The 19,714-nt window shown below is 43.6% G+C and overlaps 1 protein-coding gene across 4 annotated transcripts in view; it reads left to right on the top strand.

Annotated features, from left to right (window-relative positions):
• PCDH15 (protocadherin related 15) overlaps positions 1-19,714 on the top strand; it is a 1,574,801-nt gene that overhangs the window by 1,261,202 nt on the left and 293,885 nt on the right. For all 4 annotated transcript variants that reach the window (XM_070752283.1, XM_070752284.1, XM_070752286.1 and 1 more), the window contains one exon: positions 1,256-1,335. In XM_070752283.1, coding sequence (XP_070608384.1) covers positions 1,256-1,335 — 80 coding nt within the window. The remainder of the gene's footprint in view (positions 1-1,255; positions 1,336-19,714) is intronic.

Here is a 19,714-nt window from a genome sequence, read left to right as displayed (position 1 = left end):
AGGTATTAAAATATTAGAAAACATATAAAAAGTAAAATGTTAAGAGTTTTAAAAATGTTTTTAAAATATGTATAAAAAAATTAAGGAGGCAAGAATATTTAAACCCTGTTAGAAATTACTTGACAAATGCAGTGGGAATGTTCTCTGCACCAACCCATCCCATGGTTCTGCATCTTTGGGCTACCCACACAAGGCTTCAGAGTCATGTTTAACTTCTTTTAGAAATGAGGAGAATGGAGGCTGTCCCATTTCCCAGTGAAGATTCTTCTGTAGACCCATTTCATTCTCTTCCTAGATATAGACTCTCCTTTCTAAACCAGTTGGAGTTCTTTAACTGATGGGATCAGCAACATACCTTACCACTCAGACATCCCATGGGATGAAGGATAATGTTCAAGATAATGTTTGAATCCAGTGTTTTAATGATGATACATTTGGACAGTTGGAATAAAAATGTTTTTTTCTTAGGTTATCTGTTCATATGACTGATATTACACCAAAGCACATTTAGATTATGTTTACAAACACTGCAAGCAGGATCAGGCTAAAATCAGTAATTTCAAAGCTGTGTTCTTTCTATTTATGACATTGAACTCAGAGGATTTTATTTGAGAGTAGATACTTATTAGATTTCTATGCCAATGGTACTTTAGCATGCTCAATTTTGACTGGAATGTGTTTTCTATTATTAAACGATACAGTTTGTTGTTATCTTGTTTAATTAATGGTATTATCTAATCACTATTTTTTCAAACCATATGTTGCTCTTTAGAATTTTTGTGCTGCACATTTTAAGAAGCATACAAATAAGTGCATGATTTAAATAAACATTATTATCATTTATTTTACTAATTTATTTTAAAAGTCAGTCATAAATATTCTGTTCTGCATTGTTCTAAGAATAATGTGAAGAATATACTGCCTGTACAAAAGGACCCTTTTAAAAATAATCTCATTGTTGACTGAATTTTAAGTATACAAATATTTTAATTTTGTGACATTCCAATAGGCAATTATCATTCTTATCACAGCATATTCTCATGCAGCCAAAATGCAACCACTCTCCAGAGGGAATAAACAACATAATGATTAGACTGTTGAGAGTTAAAGCTGTCAAATATTAAACTGTTATGAGCTAATTAGCATTTCAAATCTGCTGTCCATCACTATTCGACTTTAAAAAAGTACAGTACTAATAAAAAGAAACCAGGTCTAATATGCCACTTCTTTGTGTTGTTGTTCTTGTTGTTTTAAGGCAACTGATCGAGAAGGCGACCCTATAAAATACCTCATACAAAATGGAGACCCCCAACATGTATTTAATCTTTCTGAAATGTAAGTTATTTTTTTTCCCTTTTTAATGGCAATGAATGAACAAATTGATTTTAGTTAATCTGCTTTCCCTCCTCTCACTCTCTCTCTCTCTTGGATTCAATAGTAGCTAATTCTTGGAGACTGCCTGGATAAGTTCCTGCAGTTTTCTTGCAAGGGTTTTTTTTCCCCATAAGTGTTTTGCTCTTGCCTGCTTGCTAGGGCTGAGAGAAAGTGACTGGCCTAAGATTACCCAGTTGGCTTTCTGCTCAAGGCAGCACTAGAATTCACAGTCTTACAGTTTCTAGCCTGATGCCTTAACCCAGGATTGTCAAACTCGTGGGCCACAGTCTGGATGCGTCACACACTGGCCACACCCATGCCTGGTTAAAAGTGGGTGAAAGTTCCAATACATCACATGACAATGCCATGATGACACTAGATTGACATCCCTAACTTAACCAACTACACCAAACCAGCTATACAAAATGGACAAATATACTTATATATCAGTTTACTGATGAAAATGTCTATAGGGATAAAGCACTCTACCCACTCCGCCAAGGTGGTGCAGTGGGTAGAGTGTAGTAATGCAGGCCCCTAAAGTTGACTGCCAGATCAAATATCATCACCGGCTCAAGGTTGACTTAACCTTCCATCCTTCTGAGGTGGGTAAAATGAGGACCTGGATTGTGGGGGCAATATGATGGATCTGTTAAAAAGTGCTATTGCTAACAAGTTGTAAGCTGCCCTGAGTCTAAGAAGAAGGGCGGCTTTAAAAAATTGAATAAATAAGTAAAATAAAATAAATAAATAAATTTTCATGGTCATGACTAAGTTAGGCCTATCTACCCACATAATTAAGAGCTACAAATCAGAATAATCTACATTAAAATAATTTTACTTTGCCTTATAATAATTGCAATGTAGTAATATATAAATGATTGACAGACTTGCTAACTCTTTGAATCAATGACATATCTTTATTATTGGTCTTCAAAACATATCTATTTTCACCTCTGTTTTCCATACAAGCTTATTCAGATTCACAAAATAAAGTACCATTGGGACTTACTTCTTTTTCTTTAATTAATTTTTTTATTGATTTTTTAAATATATAAACACACACACACAACATAAAACAGGTGCTCTGTGAGTAGTGCCCTCTACCAGACAAACAGTTACACCCCACCACCAGATCGGGGGTGTTTCTTGTATATACCATTTTAACTCAAGAGCAAAATATCTGTTTACATATTATAAGTGATTCCAATTTATTCCTTCTAGCTTGGTCTCAGATTCTACTCACCATATATTGTCTTACCTTGTCCCATCGTCCCATCAGTTGTTGCAAATCAGTTTCATTAACCGAATTCATCCGAATATGGTCCACCATGTACCAGTACCAATTTTGCATTGTCCATTTTGTTGCATCCTTCCAGCCCAAGACTATTACCGCCTGAGCGCTTTCTATCACTGCTTGTTTTATTTCTCTAAATTCTCCCATCGCATTACTTTTAACAAATACTGCCATTTCCTTTGTGTATATTTAACATCCTATTAATATCCTCTTGCACTTTTTGCCAAAAGTTCTGTGCTACCGGGCATTCCTAAAGCATATGCATGAGCACTCCTTTATCTTGATACCCATGCCAACAGATACTTTTAACATTCTGCTGAAAATATGCAAGTTGAACGTGTAATACCACTTATGTAATATTTTCCTTCTCATTTCCCTAACCCTTGTATTTTTAGTTTTCCTTATATTCTCCACTATATTTTTCATCTCTTGCACATCTACTTGTATTTCACTCTGCCACCATTTAGTCAATCCTTGGATCACTTCCCCATCTGACTGCACTAACATCTTATATATATATATTACTTGCTTGCACCTTGGTACCCTCACTTTTTTTCTCTTATTATTTTCTCCAACTCTTTCTCCTCCCTAAATAGTGCTTTTTTATTCTCCCTTTCATTCAGATATTTACATATGGCATTTATTTGTAACCATCTTCCCTTACCCAACCACCATTCTATACGATTTCTACTTGGCCTCCCATCCTTCTCATATAACTGTTCTATCTTAGTTATCCCTTTTCCCTTCAACTCTCCTATAACCCTATTTAGATTTTTTCATTATTTATTACATATAACGATGACAGTTTTGATTTATATAATCCTATTTTCCCCTGTCATTTTCCCCAGATTTCCATAGTCCCGTTAATGGGACCTATTAATTTATCTAGATCACTCCTATTCCACCTTATAAAAATTAATTCTCTATTCTTCATTCCATTTATCTCTTTTTCCAATTTCACCCATTTATTTTCAAGTACAGTAATTGCAACTCCATTAATCTTTCAATTTGAAATGCTTCTCTATACAACTCCAAACAGGGAATTCTCCATCCACCCTCTTGTTCATTAGCTATCAACCACTTTTTCCTTACTCTCGGTCTCTTATCTTCTTCAACCCAATAATTAAGTTTTTTATCCCACTCCTTAAACTTTGATGCTAATAAACCCCCTGGTAATACCTGAAACAGGTAGATAATCTTGGGAACTATCATCATTTTAATGCTCTTATTTTAGCCATTCCCCTTAGCTTTTTCTCTTTCCAGCTCCTCAGCTGTTTCAACATTTTCCTCCATATTTGTCTATAATTCACCTCCTTGATTTTAGCTGGATTTCTCAATTACCAAATTCCCAAGTATTTAATTTTCTTTAGTCCTAACTTCAACCCTGGTTCTTTCCTAATTTCTATCTGCTCTCTCGGACCTGTATTTAAACACATAATCTCTGATTTTTCCATATTGACTGACAATCCCAAATCCTGTTTAAACTCTTGCAAAATATTTCTTATATCTTTAATCATCTCTATCAGGGTCTGGGTCAGTATAATCGCATCATCTGCAAATAGATTTAATTTCATTTCTAATTCCCCTTTTTTATATCCTACCCAAGTGTTATCTTGTCTTATCTTATTAGCTAACGTCTCTATTGCTATTATAAATAACATTGGAGATAAATGGCATCCCTGCTTGGTACCATTTTGAATTTTAATTCTCTACGTTCTTTGTCCGTTCACCCTTATATATGCTTCATTCCCTTTCTAAATCTCTTTTATAATTCTGCAAAATTTGTTCCCCATATTTAATTCCTTACATAATTTATATAAATAACTGTGGTTAACTATATCAAAAGCTTTATAAACATCTAATTTCAAAATTCCCAATTTCCTTTTAGTAACAGTAGAATGGTGCATCACATTTATTACATTTCTAATTGGTTTGCTTATCTTCCTACCCTTCACAAACCCATATTGATCCTCTCCAATTATTTTTGGTAAGATATTTTCAAGTCTATTTGCCAATATCTTCATAAATATTTTATAATCTTGATTTGCCAAACTAATAGGATGGTAGGACGCTGACTCTCTTACATCTCAATCAATCTTCAGGATGGTAATAATCTCTGAAATCTTCCATGTCTGCGGGATATCATGAGTTCACAATATATTTAAACAATTTCCCCAAATGCAGCAAAAATTCATTCATATACGTTTTATAAAATTCTCCTTTAAACACATCTGGGCCTGGTGCTTTGGCTTGTTTTAACCCTTTATTTACTCTAGCAATTTCATCTTGTGTAATTTCGGTATTCAATATTTGTTTATCTTCTTCACTTACTATTTTCCTAACATTAAGGACTCCTATATTTACCTGCTCCTCTTTATTCAAATCCTCATAATATTTTCTCATTATCTTCTCAAGCTGCTCTTTACCATATCTAACCTCTCCACTAGGGTGTCTCGGTGCTAATATACATGATTTTTCTTTCCTCTTCTTCAATTTTCTTGCCATTTGTTGCATTGATTTCTTCCCCCAGCTCAATATTTTTTGTTCCATTGTCATTCTCCACTGCACTGGAAGGAGAGTCTAACATGGGTAGTTCTCAAGTCTTATTGGTAGGGATTGAGTTTAAATGAGCATATTAATGTGGTACCACCCCCTAGCTGCCCCAGGAGCTCAGTTTAAGTGTAGGGACTTAATGAGTTTCTCTCCAATTAAAATCCAGATTGGGTTTGTGTAGTATGTTATTTCTTATTTGTTGTAATAACCTTTACCTTTGTTTTTTCAAGTATTACCCTCTACACTTCCCCTCATAGGGCCACTTCTCCCAGAGAGAACTGCCCTGGAAGAGGATGTTGCAGGCCTTGGTTACTGGCCTCCATGATCAAACCTGGCTGTCAGCCTAAAGTGGGGGGGTCCGCCCCCCCACTGGGAGGCTGGGATTGCCTTTGAAGAAACCACACAAGTCAGCACTTCTCAGCTACTTGTTGGGAGGCCATGTTTGTTTTTCGGCCAGGATCAGCGCTTCTATCGCCGACCCGGGGAATCGCCACAGAAACAAAGTGCTTCTTGACTGATTTCAGCCATCTGCCGGCGCCACCTTTCGTTCCGACAAGATCGGCATTCCATCGCCGATCCAGGAAGCCCCGCAGAACAAAGACTGCTTTCCAGGTGATTAGTGAAGCAGGAGTCAGTGGATCAGAGCCGGCAGCACAAAACAGAGACAGTGCTGCCTAGCCGATACGGTGATCGTGCCCGCCATTTTGTGGGCAGGCGGAGCAGCACTGGGAATGCAGAGACAGCGCTTCCCAGACAGGAAACAAGCGTGCCCGCCATTTTGAGCCTAAAAAGGCGGCAGCTGGCAGTCTTCATCAGCTGTTCGGCACGAAAAGCACTGGGGACATTGACACGCCTGCGCTTCTCCATTTGGCCTGATCCCCCATTTTAACTACAGTTTGCATTGAAACACATTGTACTGGGAGCTACCAGCCTTTAAACAGAGCGCCTTGGCTTAATCTGTCTTTTGTGCCGGCTCTTTAGTACTATTGCGGATCAGGATGACGTAGGGAATAAGGCTGCTCCCTCCCCCGTGGTCTCCAAGCCCAAAGAGAAGGTCCACAACAGTAAATCCAAAGCCAAGACTTCTCAGGCCTCCTTTTTTTCAAGAAGGCAGAGAGAAAGATAAAAGCCTTGGAGCAACAATTTGAGGCGGCCTTATACCCTGACACCTCGGCTACTATGGGTTCAGTCTCATCTGTACCACCCTTCCAAGAGGTGACAAAATTCCTGGGCCCATCCTCTCCACAAATCTGGGCCGAACCTGTTGGACTGACCACAGAGAGAGAATGGTCACCTGAATGCCAAGGGCCACTCTTGCCACCTCCGGCTGTGCCCCCACCTGGGTTTAGACCTGAGAGACAGGGGCCTTCAAGCCAGCCCATACACCTGGCCGCCTATTTACCACCGGGCATGCATGCTCCTTCAGCCACATTTACTCCTACTGCTGCAGGGTTTCGGGCTCAATCTGACACCTGGCAGGGCCTGTCCCCATCATTACAGGACATTATAGTGAATGCATACTCCCAGGGCATGGCGGCAGAAGTGCAGCAGTACAACTATCAACCCTCCCACCAAGCTCAACCTAGGGTCCTGTGGTCAGTACCATCACCGCCCCCATCAGGAATTGGGTCCCTGGCTGAGGAACTGGCCTTGATGGATGATGGCAGTGACTGGGACAATGACTTATCTGAAGATGAGACAGTACTGGAACAACCATCCCTAACAGGTCTGTTTAGACCGTCACTTTTCAGAATACTGCTACATAAAGCGAAGCAGATTATAGACCTGCCAGGCTCCACCAAGCCCTCTGACATGGCAGAGATGCCCAGGCCATCGGCAACCCTGTTCAAAGAACCTGCCAAGGAATTGGATCACATTCCATCATCCAAGATTTTCTTGGAAAATATAAAACAGGCATGGCAGCATCCAGCAGTAGCTCAGGGGCCCTCTACAATGAAAAGGAAGTTCTATACCTTCGATGACAAGATGGAAGCACTGCTACAGTTCTCACCCATCAACAAGCCTATGGCAACTCTAGTATCCAATGCCCTGGTACCGTCTGAGACAGCTGACAGTCTTAAGCTGGATGACAGGAAGGTGGAAATGTTGCGAAAAACACATCAGATGTCCAGCTGGAGTCTAAGTGCAGCTTCGGCGGCGTCCTGCTTCAACAGGGTGTCGATCATGTGGATCCAAGAGATGCAGGCAAGGCAGGGGCCTGAGAATGCCCGCTTAAGACAAGACCTGAATAAACTAATGGCTGCTGCAGAATTTTCCGCTGACGCCAACCTGCATGCAGCAAAATTTTGTTCCAGAAACATGGCAGCCACATTGTCCTCACGATGCCTCCTGTGGCTCCGTAATTGGCAGGTGGGCACTAAGTCAAAATGGCACATGGCTTCCACTCCTTTTCAAGGCTCCAAGCTTTTGGGGGAGGCGTTGGAATCCGTCCTCATAGAGGACAAAGACAAACCAAAGGTTCTCCCCAAGGCTTACAAACAACAAGAGTGTCGTGCTGCCCCTTATTTCCGGGGACAGCCCTTTCGTTGGGAGTCTTCTTTGGGTGTGACCCAGCCACCGAGTTCGTACTCCCAGGGTCAGTACAACCAGTCTGCCTTCACAGGTGATAGATCCGGTTTCCAAGACAGATCTAGGAACTATCAACAATCAAGGTGTCCCTTCAAGGGTTCCAACAAAAGGGGCTTCAAACGCAACAAGTGACTCTCCCAAAGTACTCCCTATAGGAGGCAAACTTCAGTATTTCAGTGCCTCCTGGGAGACTACATCCTCAGATGAATGGGCTCTGGCCACAGTGTCGCAAGACCTGCAGTTGGCATTTGTTTAGACTCCATCCAACCGATTTCTGTGGTGCCCAGTGCCTCTAGACCCCCAGAAACGGGAACTTCTGAATCAGGAAATTACCCATCTCTTGGACATTCATGCTATCAAGAGGGTGCCACACCATCTAGAAGGCACAGGATTTTATTTAATAGTCTTTCTTGTCCCCAAGGCATCGGGAGGTTGCAGACTAATCTTGAGCCTGAAGCAATTAAACATCTTTATACGCCACAGAAGGTTCAAGATGCACTCCCTCCAGTCCATTTTAGCTTTAATTCAATCCCGAGATTTCCTTACATCAATATACCTGAAGGAGGATTACCTCCATGTCCCGATCCACCCGGCACATCGGAAGTTTCTCCGCTTCTGTCTAGAGGGAGTGCATTCTCAGTACAGGATGATGCCCTTAGGCCTCTCCTCCACCCCACGGACATTCACAAAACTGCTGGACGTCCTGACAGCCAGTCTTTATTCCCAATCCATATGCTTGATGGCCTACCTAGACGATATAATTATATTCTCCAGGTCCCCAACGAAGGCAAAAGAAGACCTCCAGCGCACCATACAGGCGCTACAGAAGCACTGCTTCACCATCAATCTACCAAGAGCCAGCTGTCTCCCACCACCAGCCTTTTACACCTGAGCTCAATCATAGACACAGATTCAGGTACTGTTTCCCTCTCTCCAGAGAGACAATCCAACATTCTGCAGATGGTATCCAGCTTACAACACCAGCACTGAGTACCTCTTTCCTTTCTCTCCAAACTGCTCAGGACCTTAGTCTTGTGTATAGACATTGTACTATGGGTCTGCCATCATATTCAAGCCCTCCAGTGCTTCTTACTGCCCTTCCAGAGAGCAAGGATCAGCCACTCACACAAGCTGGTTTTCTTAGGTCGGGAAGTTCGAAACTCCCTGCGATGGTGGACATCTCCAGCCCTATATCGAGAGTACTCATTCCGAGACCAGGACCATGTCATACTCACAACAGACGCCAGCCTGACAGGCTGGGGGGGGGGCACATGTGGGCTCTCAGATGGCTCAGGAACTTTGGTCCCCAGCGGATTTAATCCCAGTCAACATCAACTTCTTAGAATACAGGGCAGTTTTCCTCACCCTACAGACATTTGCACCAATGATAGAAGGCAGACACGTCCTGGTACTCATGGACAACGTCGCGACCAGGGCCCACTTGAATCACCAAGGAGTATGAAGTCGCGCAGACTCATGCAAGAGATGGCCTCCTTGTTCAAATGGGCTGAAACTCATCTTGCATCCCTGTCGGTGGAACACATTGCTGGGACATCCAATGTCCAGGTGGACTGGTTGAGCAGGGCAACATTGGATCCGGCGGAATGGCGGCTGGATCCGGAAATTTTCCAGAAGATAGCCCAACCCGAAGGTGGATTTAATTTGCAACCCACCTCAATGCTCAACTTCTGAGGTTTTACTTCCTGTCACCAGGGGTGGAAGGGACCAATGCCTTGCACTCACCATGGCCCCGAGGTCTACTGTATGCCTTTCCCCCGACATGCCTTATCCCAAGGGTCGTGGACAAGATCCTGTTGGAGCAAGCAGAAGTACTGCTAGTAGCGCCACACTGGCCATGCCACTCTTGGTTCTCCAACCTCGTGCAGTTCTCAATCTCTCCTCCATGGAGGATTCCGGATCACCTGGTCTCCCTGAGCCAAGGGTTTGTTCTCCACCCAGAACCTCAGTCTAACAGTCTGGCACTTGAAGGGGATAGATTGAGAAGTCATCAACTTTACGATGAGAATTTACCAAACAACGTGGTCTAACTTCTGTAACTTCTGTACAGAATGTCATATTAACCCCCAAGGCTCTTTTGTGATTCCAGTCCTGGAATTTCTTCAATCTGGACTTGAAAAAGGCTTGGCCCCAAACACCTTGAAAAGGCAGGTGGCGGCTCTTTCGATGATTCTGAAAGCGAAGGATGGCTGTTCACTAAATCACCACCCGTGGGTTAGAGATTTTCTTCGGGGAGCCTCCAACAACAATCCCCCCTGGTTCATCATTTTCCCACTTGGGACCTCTCACTTGTTCTGCAAGCACTCACGGGGCCACCATTCGAACCTCTGCAGACAATTTATTTCTGCTTCCTAACAATTAGACAGCGTTCCTCGTGGCAATAACTTCAGCTCGCCGGGTGCCTGAATTGTCAGCGCTTTCAGTGCGCCCAGACCTTTGCATTTTCCACCCAGACAGAGTCATCCTATGTCTGGATCCGGCATTCATTCCAAAGGTTAATATCTTATTCCATAGAAGGCAAGACCTTTTGCATGCATGGAAGCCACACATAAGAACTTAGGTGGCACAAGGTGGATGCCCGGAGGGCGTTAAAAATTTATATTAGATGGACTAAACCATTTAGGAAATCCAAGGCCTTGTTTGTCTCCTTTTCTCAATCTAAGATGGGCTGCAAGTATCGTCACAGACACTTAGCCGCTGGCTTCAGAGCTGTATAGTGGAAGCTTCCACCAACTGGGATTACGGCCCACTCTACCCGAAGTGCAGCCACCTCTGCCACGTGGACCACACAGGCGTCCCTCAAGGACATTTGCCATGTGGCTACTTGGTCGGCACCATCGACATTCATATGACATTACAAACTTGACTCGTTCACCTCGGCTAAGGCATCATTCGGGAGGCAAGTTCTTCAAAGGGTGTGCAGCAGCCAAAACAAGCACTTTTAAGTTTGTAGGCTCTGATGATCACAAGGGAACAGGAGCCAGGCTTCGCCATGCAGGGTCTCCACCCCCACATCCCTTCTGCTACCTTCATGGCAAAGCGCCAAAGCATTGGAGAAGAGAGAGCACGAGTGGCGAAGTTAGCAGCGGGTGTGGAACATTTTGGAAGAGAGTTCGGGCACTGAACGTAGCAGCAAGCCAGGAGCATATTGAAGAGAGTTCGGGCACAGAACATAGCAGCAAGCCAGGGGCATGTTGAAGAGAAGTCAGGCACCGAGCGTAGCAGCAAACCAGGGGTATATTGAAGAGAATTCGGGCACAGAACATAGCAGCAAGCCAGGGGCATATTGAAGAGATTTTGGGCACAGAACATAGCAGCAAGCCAGAGGCATATTGAAGAGAATTCGGGCACAGAACGTAGTAGCAAGCCAGGGGCATAGTGAAGAGAGTTCGAGCACAGACTGTAGGAGCAAGCAGCAAGTTACATTATCTCTTCCAAAATGTCCCTTGCCTGCTGTTACATTCTCCACATGATCTCGCTTCCAAAGTAACCTCTCGCCCACCACTTCCTCCGGTCGCCGCTATTTTTTTTTAAGCGTTAAAGTTTTGGATTTTACTAATTGATTTGCATGCATTATTCCCTTTTACGTTGATTCCTATGGGAAATATTGTTTCATCTTACGAACTTTTCTACTTACAAACCTGGTCACAGAACGAATTAAGTTCGTAAGACGAGATACCACTGTATTTGGGAAAAAAAACCCTCCCACTCTCCTTTATTTAACCATTGTATAATACCTTATTTTACTTTTTTCCCATCTCCTCCCCAAAGAGAATAAAAATTAACGATAATTTCCGGAAACATCTCCAAAAGGAGGCAATAGAGTCAGTTTCAACTCTTCACTTCTTTGCTTTCCTCTTGCACTGGGCTCTTGGTTTTCTCTTCTGCTCCCTTCTAATAGCCTCCATCACCCCCAGCAACTCCTTCAACTGCTCCTCTCTTTGCCTTTCCTTCTCATCTGGGGTACCACGACTGCTGGAATAATCTTCTCCTTCTGCTCCTTGTGGCTCTCCATCTGCTCCGCTTTCTCCGAACTCAATACCCAGTTGGTTCAATAGTACCTTCCCCTCCTCCAATGATCGTGCTTTGAACATCTTATTTTCCTGGAAGACCAAAATAGCAGCAGGGAAAGCCCAGGTAAACTTTACTCCACTTTGATATAAACGGCTTGAGATTGGGTGTAAAGCAGCTCTGTCTTTCAAAGTTTCCTAGGAGAGATCTCTGAAGACTTATCTCGTTTCCACCAGCACAACTTTTCAAATACTTGTAAATCATTTCAGCTTTCTTCTCACTGGCCAAGGCCATAACAATGTATCTTTGCCTCTCCAGGATTCTATGTGAAACGCCCCAATGAACACGTTCTATGTCATCAAAAACAATTTGAACGCCATTTCTTTTCATCCAATCAAAAAGTGCTTCAGCTAATTTCACGCCTGGAGCAAAATCTGGTCTAAAACCATGCAAACATAAATTTCTTCTCCTTTGACGATCCTCCAGATTGATATGCCTATAATTGTATTGCTTAAAATCCTTGGCTTGGCTTTTAACTTGTTGCTCTAATTTCTGAATTTTTCCAATTCAATTCAATTCAATTTATTAGTTTTGTATGCCGCCCCTCTCCGTAGATTCGGGGCGGCTCACAACAATAATAACATAATATATAACAAATCCAGCTGACTCATCTGCTCCTTTTTTAACTATTTTAATATCTTGGGAGAGGTTTTCAAGCACCTGCTCCACTTGTTGAAATCTTTGTTCAAAGCATTCAACAATTTGAAGTAATTTATCTAATTTCTTTTCAATTTTTCAGAGGCTAGGATCTCCTCCTCCTGCCATTTTCCCCCTTTGTTAAGATTTATTGTACTCAGAGTATGATAGCGAAAGAAGGTCCATCTTCCCTTAGAGCAGCAAATCTTAGATTCTCTTTGAACTTCTGTAATTGCTATACAACTCTGCTTATCTTCAAGGAAGATTTATGATGTTTTGGGGGATTTTTTCCACTTTTTTCAATTTCTCATATCAGAGCTCTCATACAGCTATCTGTGATGCATGCGTAATCCATTGGGACTTACTTCCATCTATGTCATTGTAGGATTGCAGCACATACTTCTAACTTCTCGGCCCAATTTAAATAGCAGATTGTGTGCAAATAAGTTTCCAATCATAACTACAGTGGAACCCCGACATAAGAGCTGCTCTACTTAAGAGCAACTCGAGATAAGAGCTGGGAGGGGAGAGATATTTTTGTTCTACTTACAAGCCCAAATTCGAGATACAAGCGCCAAGGAGCTGTCTCCTGAAGCCAAACGCTAACTTCCGCGTTCGGCTTCAGGAGACAGCTGCGAAGCGGCGCGCGTGTTTTAAAAGGTTGCAGCCGGCCTGGAGGGCTCGGGGGGGTGCTTGCAGCTTTCTTTCTTGCTCTTTTTCTTTCTCTCTTTTACCTTCCCTTCCTCTATTTCTTCTTTTCTTTCTCCTTCCCACCTTCTTCCCTCCCTCCCTCCTTTCACTCATTCCTCTCTTACTCTCCCCTTTCATAAGTTTCCTTGCTTCCTTCCTCTGTTCCTGTCCCTTCCCCCTTTCTTTCTTTCTTTCTTTCTTGCTCTTTTTCTTTCTCTTTTACCTTCCCTTCCTCTATTTCTTCTTTTCTTTCTCCTTCCCACCTTCTTCCCTCCCTTCACTCATTCCTCTCTTACTCTCCCCTTTCATAAGTTTCCTTGCTTCCTTCCTCTGTTCCTGTCCCTTCCCTCTTTCCTTCCTTCCTTCCCACCCTCCGTCCATTCATTCACCCATTCCTCTCTTGATCGCTTAAAGCCGGTCCCTGGTGCAAAAAGGGTTGGGGACCTCTGTCCTACAGGATTGGGTGGCAGAGAAGTTGAACATATGTAAATTTAAAAGTTTAAGAAAGTTTACAAGTTAAGTGAAAGAAACTTCATTATTCATTTATATGTACATGTACATTTCTTCATTAAAAACATGTCTTTCTGCATAATTTAGACTAACTTTGTGAGTTTTTTGAGGGCTGGAACCAATTAAAATGATTTACATTAATTCCTATGGGGAAAAGTCGTTCGAGATAAGAGCTGCTCGACTTAAGAGCCCAGGTCCGGAACGAATTAAACTCGTATCTCGAGGTACCACTGTATTCACCTTTTTGAAGCTGAACTCTCTCATATTTAATAGCAGCCTTGTAAATGGTGCTAAACTTTAAAATTGTACATCTGAGACTATATATTTATTATAAATGTTTGATTGGGTGAAAACCTACTGAGATGGAAACTTCCATTATGAGAACAAACTGGGATTAATTAGAAGCCTTTCGATTTGCCAGGTTTTCTGCTAATGACAGTGACTTTTTTAAAAAAACTTGCTAATTCTAGTCTTTAAAATGAAATGTGCTTTAATAAGAAACACCTTTTGGGACTATTGTTTTAATTCAACTCCAGATATTCCAGGAATTACTACTGAGAAAGCTTTTAGCTTTTCTCCTAAATTAATGCCACATTAACAAAAAGCTATAGCAAACTGAAAGATGCATGTACTGTATTAGAAACAGTGAAAATCTTTTAAAAAAATATTTCATTTGCTATTGACAGATTTGGTCATATTTGGTAATATGAAGCTATTGTCTGAATATTAAATATAAAAAAGAAAGAAGAAACTGTTTTTTTTTAAAGTACACTTGAAGCTTTATGATCATGTTTGCAGAACTCAATTAAAAAAGCTTTAAAAAAGCCTAGTTCTTCACTATTTGAATACTGCATAAGCAGGATAAAGACTAAATCTGTGGATGATGTGGTAATGTCTTTTAAAGCTCAGATTGTAATTTTGTTAATGCAGAACCAGCTTTCTTTAGGTGATTTACTTTCTGCTTAGGGAACAACATATCAATGACTGAAAATATTAATTCTTGTAGAGTGTAATTGGACATTTAAGAATGGTCATGGTTATCATTTTGGAAGTCACATACAATATCTAATTTTGCATTAGATTGAAATGCACTATTATGGACTGGGATGTATATTTAGAACCAAATCATTGAAAGTAAGGAAGAGAAGAAGTGATGAATATGAACATTGTTTCTTGAAGATTGTTGAAATGAAGCTGACCTAATCAACTTTGGCTAAAATTCTTAGTTCTACACTTTAGCAAGACTGATTATGGGAAATTTCAGTACAGTAATACCTCATCTTATGAACTTAATTGGTTCCAGGACGAGGTTCGTAAGGTGAAAAGTCTGTAAGATGAAACAATGTTTCCCATAGGAATCAATGGAAAAGCCAATAATGCGTGCAAGCTGATTAGGAAAAACCAAAACATTAAGGCTTAAAAAAAAAAAGCTGCCGGCAGATGAAGCTGAGGCGAACGGAGTGGGGGGAGGGAAACCCATGGAGCTCCAGAGGGGAGAATGGGACAGGACAGAGTGGAGAAAAACGGAGAAAACCCATGGAGATCCAGAGGGGAGAATGGGGCAGGACAGAGTGGAGAAAAATGGAGGAAACCCATGGAGATCCAGAGGGGAGAATGGGGCAGGACAGGGTGGAGAAAAATGGAGGAAACCCATGGAGATCCAGAGGGGAGAATGGTGCAAGACAGGGTGGAGAAAAATGGAGGAAACCCATGGAGATCCAGAGGGGAGAATGGGGCAGGACAGGGTGGGGAAAAACGGAGGAAACCCATGGAGATCCAGAGGGGACAATGGGGCAGGACAGGGTGGAGAAAAACGGAGGAAACCCATGGAGTTCCAGAGGGGAGAATGGGGCAGGACAGAGTGGAGAAAAATGGAGGAAACCCATGGAGATCCAGAGGGGAGAATGGGGCAGGACAGAGTGGAGAAAAACGGAGGAAACCCATGGAGATCCAGAGGGGAGAATGGGGCAGGACAGAGTGGAGAAAAACGGAGGAAACCCATGGAGATCCAGAGGGGAGAATGGGGTAGGACAGAGTGGAGAAAAATGGAGGAAACCCATGGAGCTCCAGAGGGGAGAATGGGGCAGGACAGGGTGGGGAAAAACGGAGGAAACCCATGGAGATCCAGAGGGGAGAATGGGGCAGGAAGGGTGGAGAAAAACGGAGGAAACCCATGGAGTTCCAGAGGGGAGAATGGGGCAGGACAGAGTGGAGAAAAATGGAGGAAACCCATGGAGATCCAGAGGGGAGAATGGTGCAAGACAGGGTGGGGAAAAACGGGGGAAACCCATGGAGATCCAGAGGGGAGAATGGGGCAGGACAGGGTGGGAAAAAATGGGAGGAACTCAAGTCTGGAGGTGGGGCATCCCAGCGGCCGGCGGCAGGTTCGTAAGGTGAAAAAAGTTCGTAAGAAGAGGCAAAAAAATTCCGAACCCTGGGTTCGTATCTTGAAAAGTTCATATGACGAGGGGGTCGTATCATGAGGTACCAATGTACTTCCATTTTAGAAAGGGCAAACTTGATGGAAATTTAGGATGACTCTTAGAAAACCAAGTGACTCAATTTGTGTAATTTTTTAAAAAAGATTTCCTACAGAAAGGGTTTAGTCGAATGGGAGAACACAACTTGATGTCATATGTAGTGCAAACAAAATTGAAACCTCATTTGTGTGTATGTGTGTGTGTGTGTGTTTCTGTAGCACTTCTATGTCCTGAATTTATCCAGTAAGTCTGGTTTTGTACACTTATCTATAGATCTTATATAGAAGAATTGCTGTTTAAAGAAAGTGTTTAACTTATTCACAGTGCAACAAAGCTGCCTGAAACCATTCTGATTCCCAACATCAGCAGAAATCTCTCCCTCCCTCTCTCTCCTCTCTCTCTCTCTCCTTTCCATCCTCCGCCCCTTTGTGTGTGTGTGTGTTAGTGTTCAGGCAAAACAAAAAGCAGGAAAATGATCTGAAAATGTAGACCACTCTGTCTGCAAAGACAAAACTACACTGGCAGAGTGGCTTGCTTTCAGAATTTCTCAAGAACATCAACAGAGTGTTCTATCAAGACGGATACTCTGTCAATAGAAAAGAGGACAATTCATGCCTACAGAGGTCAGGAACCCAGCAAGATATTGACTGAACTTATAATGCAGTGAACCACAGGTTATCCCAACACCAACTCAGAGCCATCATCCCATTATCTCAAAGTTCACATCTTTCATACCTCTTTTGTAGTACACAGTTTTCCAGCCACATAAGAGTCTCGGATTTCAGTCATAGCCAGAAGGTTTTTAAGAAATAGAAGGAAAAGACAGGGATCTGCGCATGCGTCGCCCTAGATAGACGCACCGAGAGAAGGCTCCCTCATATGAAGAAGTAAAAGTAAAAGTTAACCCCTGACAACCCTCTCTAGCTTGGTGAAAGTGGATCGAGAGGAAGCGAATTGAACAAGGCTGTTGAAAACCTTATGGGAAGGAGTTAAAAGTTGAAGCAAGCAATAGTTTTTAAAGTGTGTAAGTGAAGAAGCGAGAACAAAGGAAAGATGGCATCTACTACGGAGTTGGAAGGAAAGATGGATTCGTTGCTTAAAGCATTTGCTGACATGGGACAGCTGCTCCAAGATATGAAGAAGGAATTATCAGTCGTAGGGGCTGGAATGGCAGACTTGAAAGAACAAACCAAAACACAAGATCAAAGAATTGGGAAACTGGAGGTGGGGAAGTCTCGCCAGGAACTCCGCATCATTAACTTGGAGGACAGGCAACATAGGTCTAATCTTCGTCTGAGGGGTTTTCCTAAAGACTTTGTGGAGAGCAAACATCTTATTCAAGAAATTCTTCAGTGGCTCAATGAAAACAAGGTTAAATGCGACCTACAAGAATTTGAAAGAGCTCATTGGGCTTTTGGATCCCGGAATCAAGGGGATTCAAAAGACATTATCGTAAGGTTTGCCTCAGAAAGGAGAGCAGCAGAAATATTCAAAGAGTTGAAGCAGATTTTAAACTTACGTTACAAAGCCATTCCAATACGCGTTTTAAAAGATTTGTCTGCTGAGACCCTCAGGATGAGAAACCAGATGAGAGAAGTGACCTCCCAACTTTATGAAAATGGAATTAAATTTTCATGGCGTTATCCAGCTACAATATTTGTTTTTAAAGATTCCAAGGCTTTCCAGGCGAGATCGTTGGAAGAGGGAAGAAATTTACTTCATCAGTTGGGATTAAATCCGGATGGAGAGTCCCAGGCACAGACATCGAAAAGCCGGCCAGAAGCAGCTGAGGGTGAGCTGTTTATGCTCCAACCGACCCGTGTAGCAGAACAAAGCAGGGCGGAGAAGATCGCAGCACTCCAAAAGGAACTGGACTTTCTCCAGGAAAAAGAGAAAGAGAAAGAGAAGAGGGACAAGCCAAGGGTCACCCGCCAGAAGAAAAAATAATAAACTGAACTGAGCTGACTTGCTAATATGGTACCATGATTTTCAACTAATTAATCTTTTTTTTGTGTACTTTTTTCCTTGGTTTTCTTCGCTAACTAATAAAGGGAGAGGAGGGAAGGAGGGGGGAATCTTTTCATATGTTGTAAAATGGGGAGAAAGGGGGGAGCTTTCTGGTGGAACGCAGATCCAAGAGTGCCTCTCAATAACGAAAGTTTTTTTCGTTGCCTCCCCCTGGGGGGGGTTAGGGGAGTGGCACTAGGGTGGGGATTCATGGTAACTAAAAAACATTTTTCCGGTAGGCTCTGTTTTGCAGGAGGGGGAAATGTATTTAAAATTATGTAAATGGGTGATATAGGGCAGAGGTCCCCAACCGCCGGTCCGCGGACCGGGACCGGGCCGTTGGGGTTTTCTAGCCGGTCCGCGGCGCCGCTGCCCTCCCGGCAGAGGACATTATGCAGGACAGGGTGGGGCGTCGGGCAGGGCGGGGAGAATCAGGAGGCTCCTTTGGCAGCTGGGGGCTGCCTGGCTTTGTGATTTTGGCTGGGGGGGAGTTAGGAAGGTCCTACTTCTCCCCCCCCAGCCAAAAACTCAAAGCCTATCTGCTGGATACGGGCGATGAGCGGGACGAGCGGCGCCGAAGCCGGTGGCTGTGGCAGCTGCTGCAAGAGGCTTCCGCGCCGCTCTGTCCCACTCATCGCCCGTATCCAGCAGATAGGCTTTGAATTTTTGGCTGGGGGGGGACTAAGGAAGGTCCTACTTCTCCCCCCCAGCCAAAAACTCAAAGCCTATCTGCTGGATACGGGCGATGAGCGGCACGAGCGGCGCCGAAGCCGGTGGCTGTGGCAGCTGCTGCAAGAGGCTTCCGCGCTGCTCTGTCCCACTCATCGCCCGTATCCAGCAGATAGGCTTTGAGTTTTTGGCTGGGGGGGGAGAAGTAGGACCTTCCTAACTCCCCCCCCAGCCAAAATCACAAAGCCAGGCAGCCCCCAGCCGCGAGGTGCCCCCTCCCCTCCCATGGAGCCCTGCCCTGTTTGGTGCCCGCTGGCCGGGCAACGGCCTCCCTCCCTCCCTGCCTCGTGTTTGCAGAGCTCCACCGGGCAAAGTTCGGACGCCTTCCGGGCGCACGCACACATCCACACCTCCACCCCCCCCGGGAGGAATTCGCCCCCTGCCCAGAATTGGCCAGCCCAGCAACGCTGCCCTGCTCCCTTCGGAGGTGCGGAGAGGGCGGGGAGAGGAATTTAACCCCGAAAGTGGCCGGGGTTGCGCAGAAATTCCCCCAACCTTCGCTGGTTTACCTGGCTGATTTGGGGATGAGAGACCACCAGGAGCTCCGCAAGGCTGCGTGGCTTGGATTGGGAAGTCCGAAAAAGACCCCCGGGATGGGTGAGTGGAGGGAGAGGGAGAAAGAGAGAGGGAGAGAGGGGGAGAGAAAGAGATAGCAAGAGAGGGAGAGAGAGAAAGAGATAGGGAGAGAGGGGGAGAGAAAGAGATAGCAAGAGAGGGAGAGAGAGAAAGAGAGAGGGAGAGAGGGGGGAGAGAGAGAGAA

Source organism: Erythrolamprus reginae, chromosome 5 (genome assembly GCF_031021105.1).
Source record: "Erythrolamprus reginae isolate rEryReg1 chromosome 5, rEryReg1.hap1, whole genome shotgun sequence".
NCBI lineage: Eukaryota > Metazoa > Chordata > Lepidosauria > Squamata > Dipsadidae > Erythrolamprus > Erythrolamprus reginae.
The sequence above is the reverse complement of the archived record's forward strand: the minus strand, read 5'-3'. Positions and strand labels throughout refer to the sequence as shown.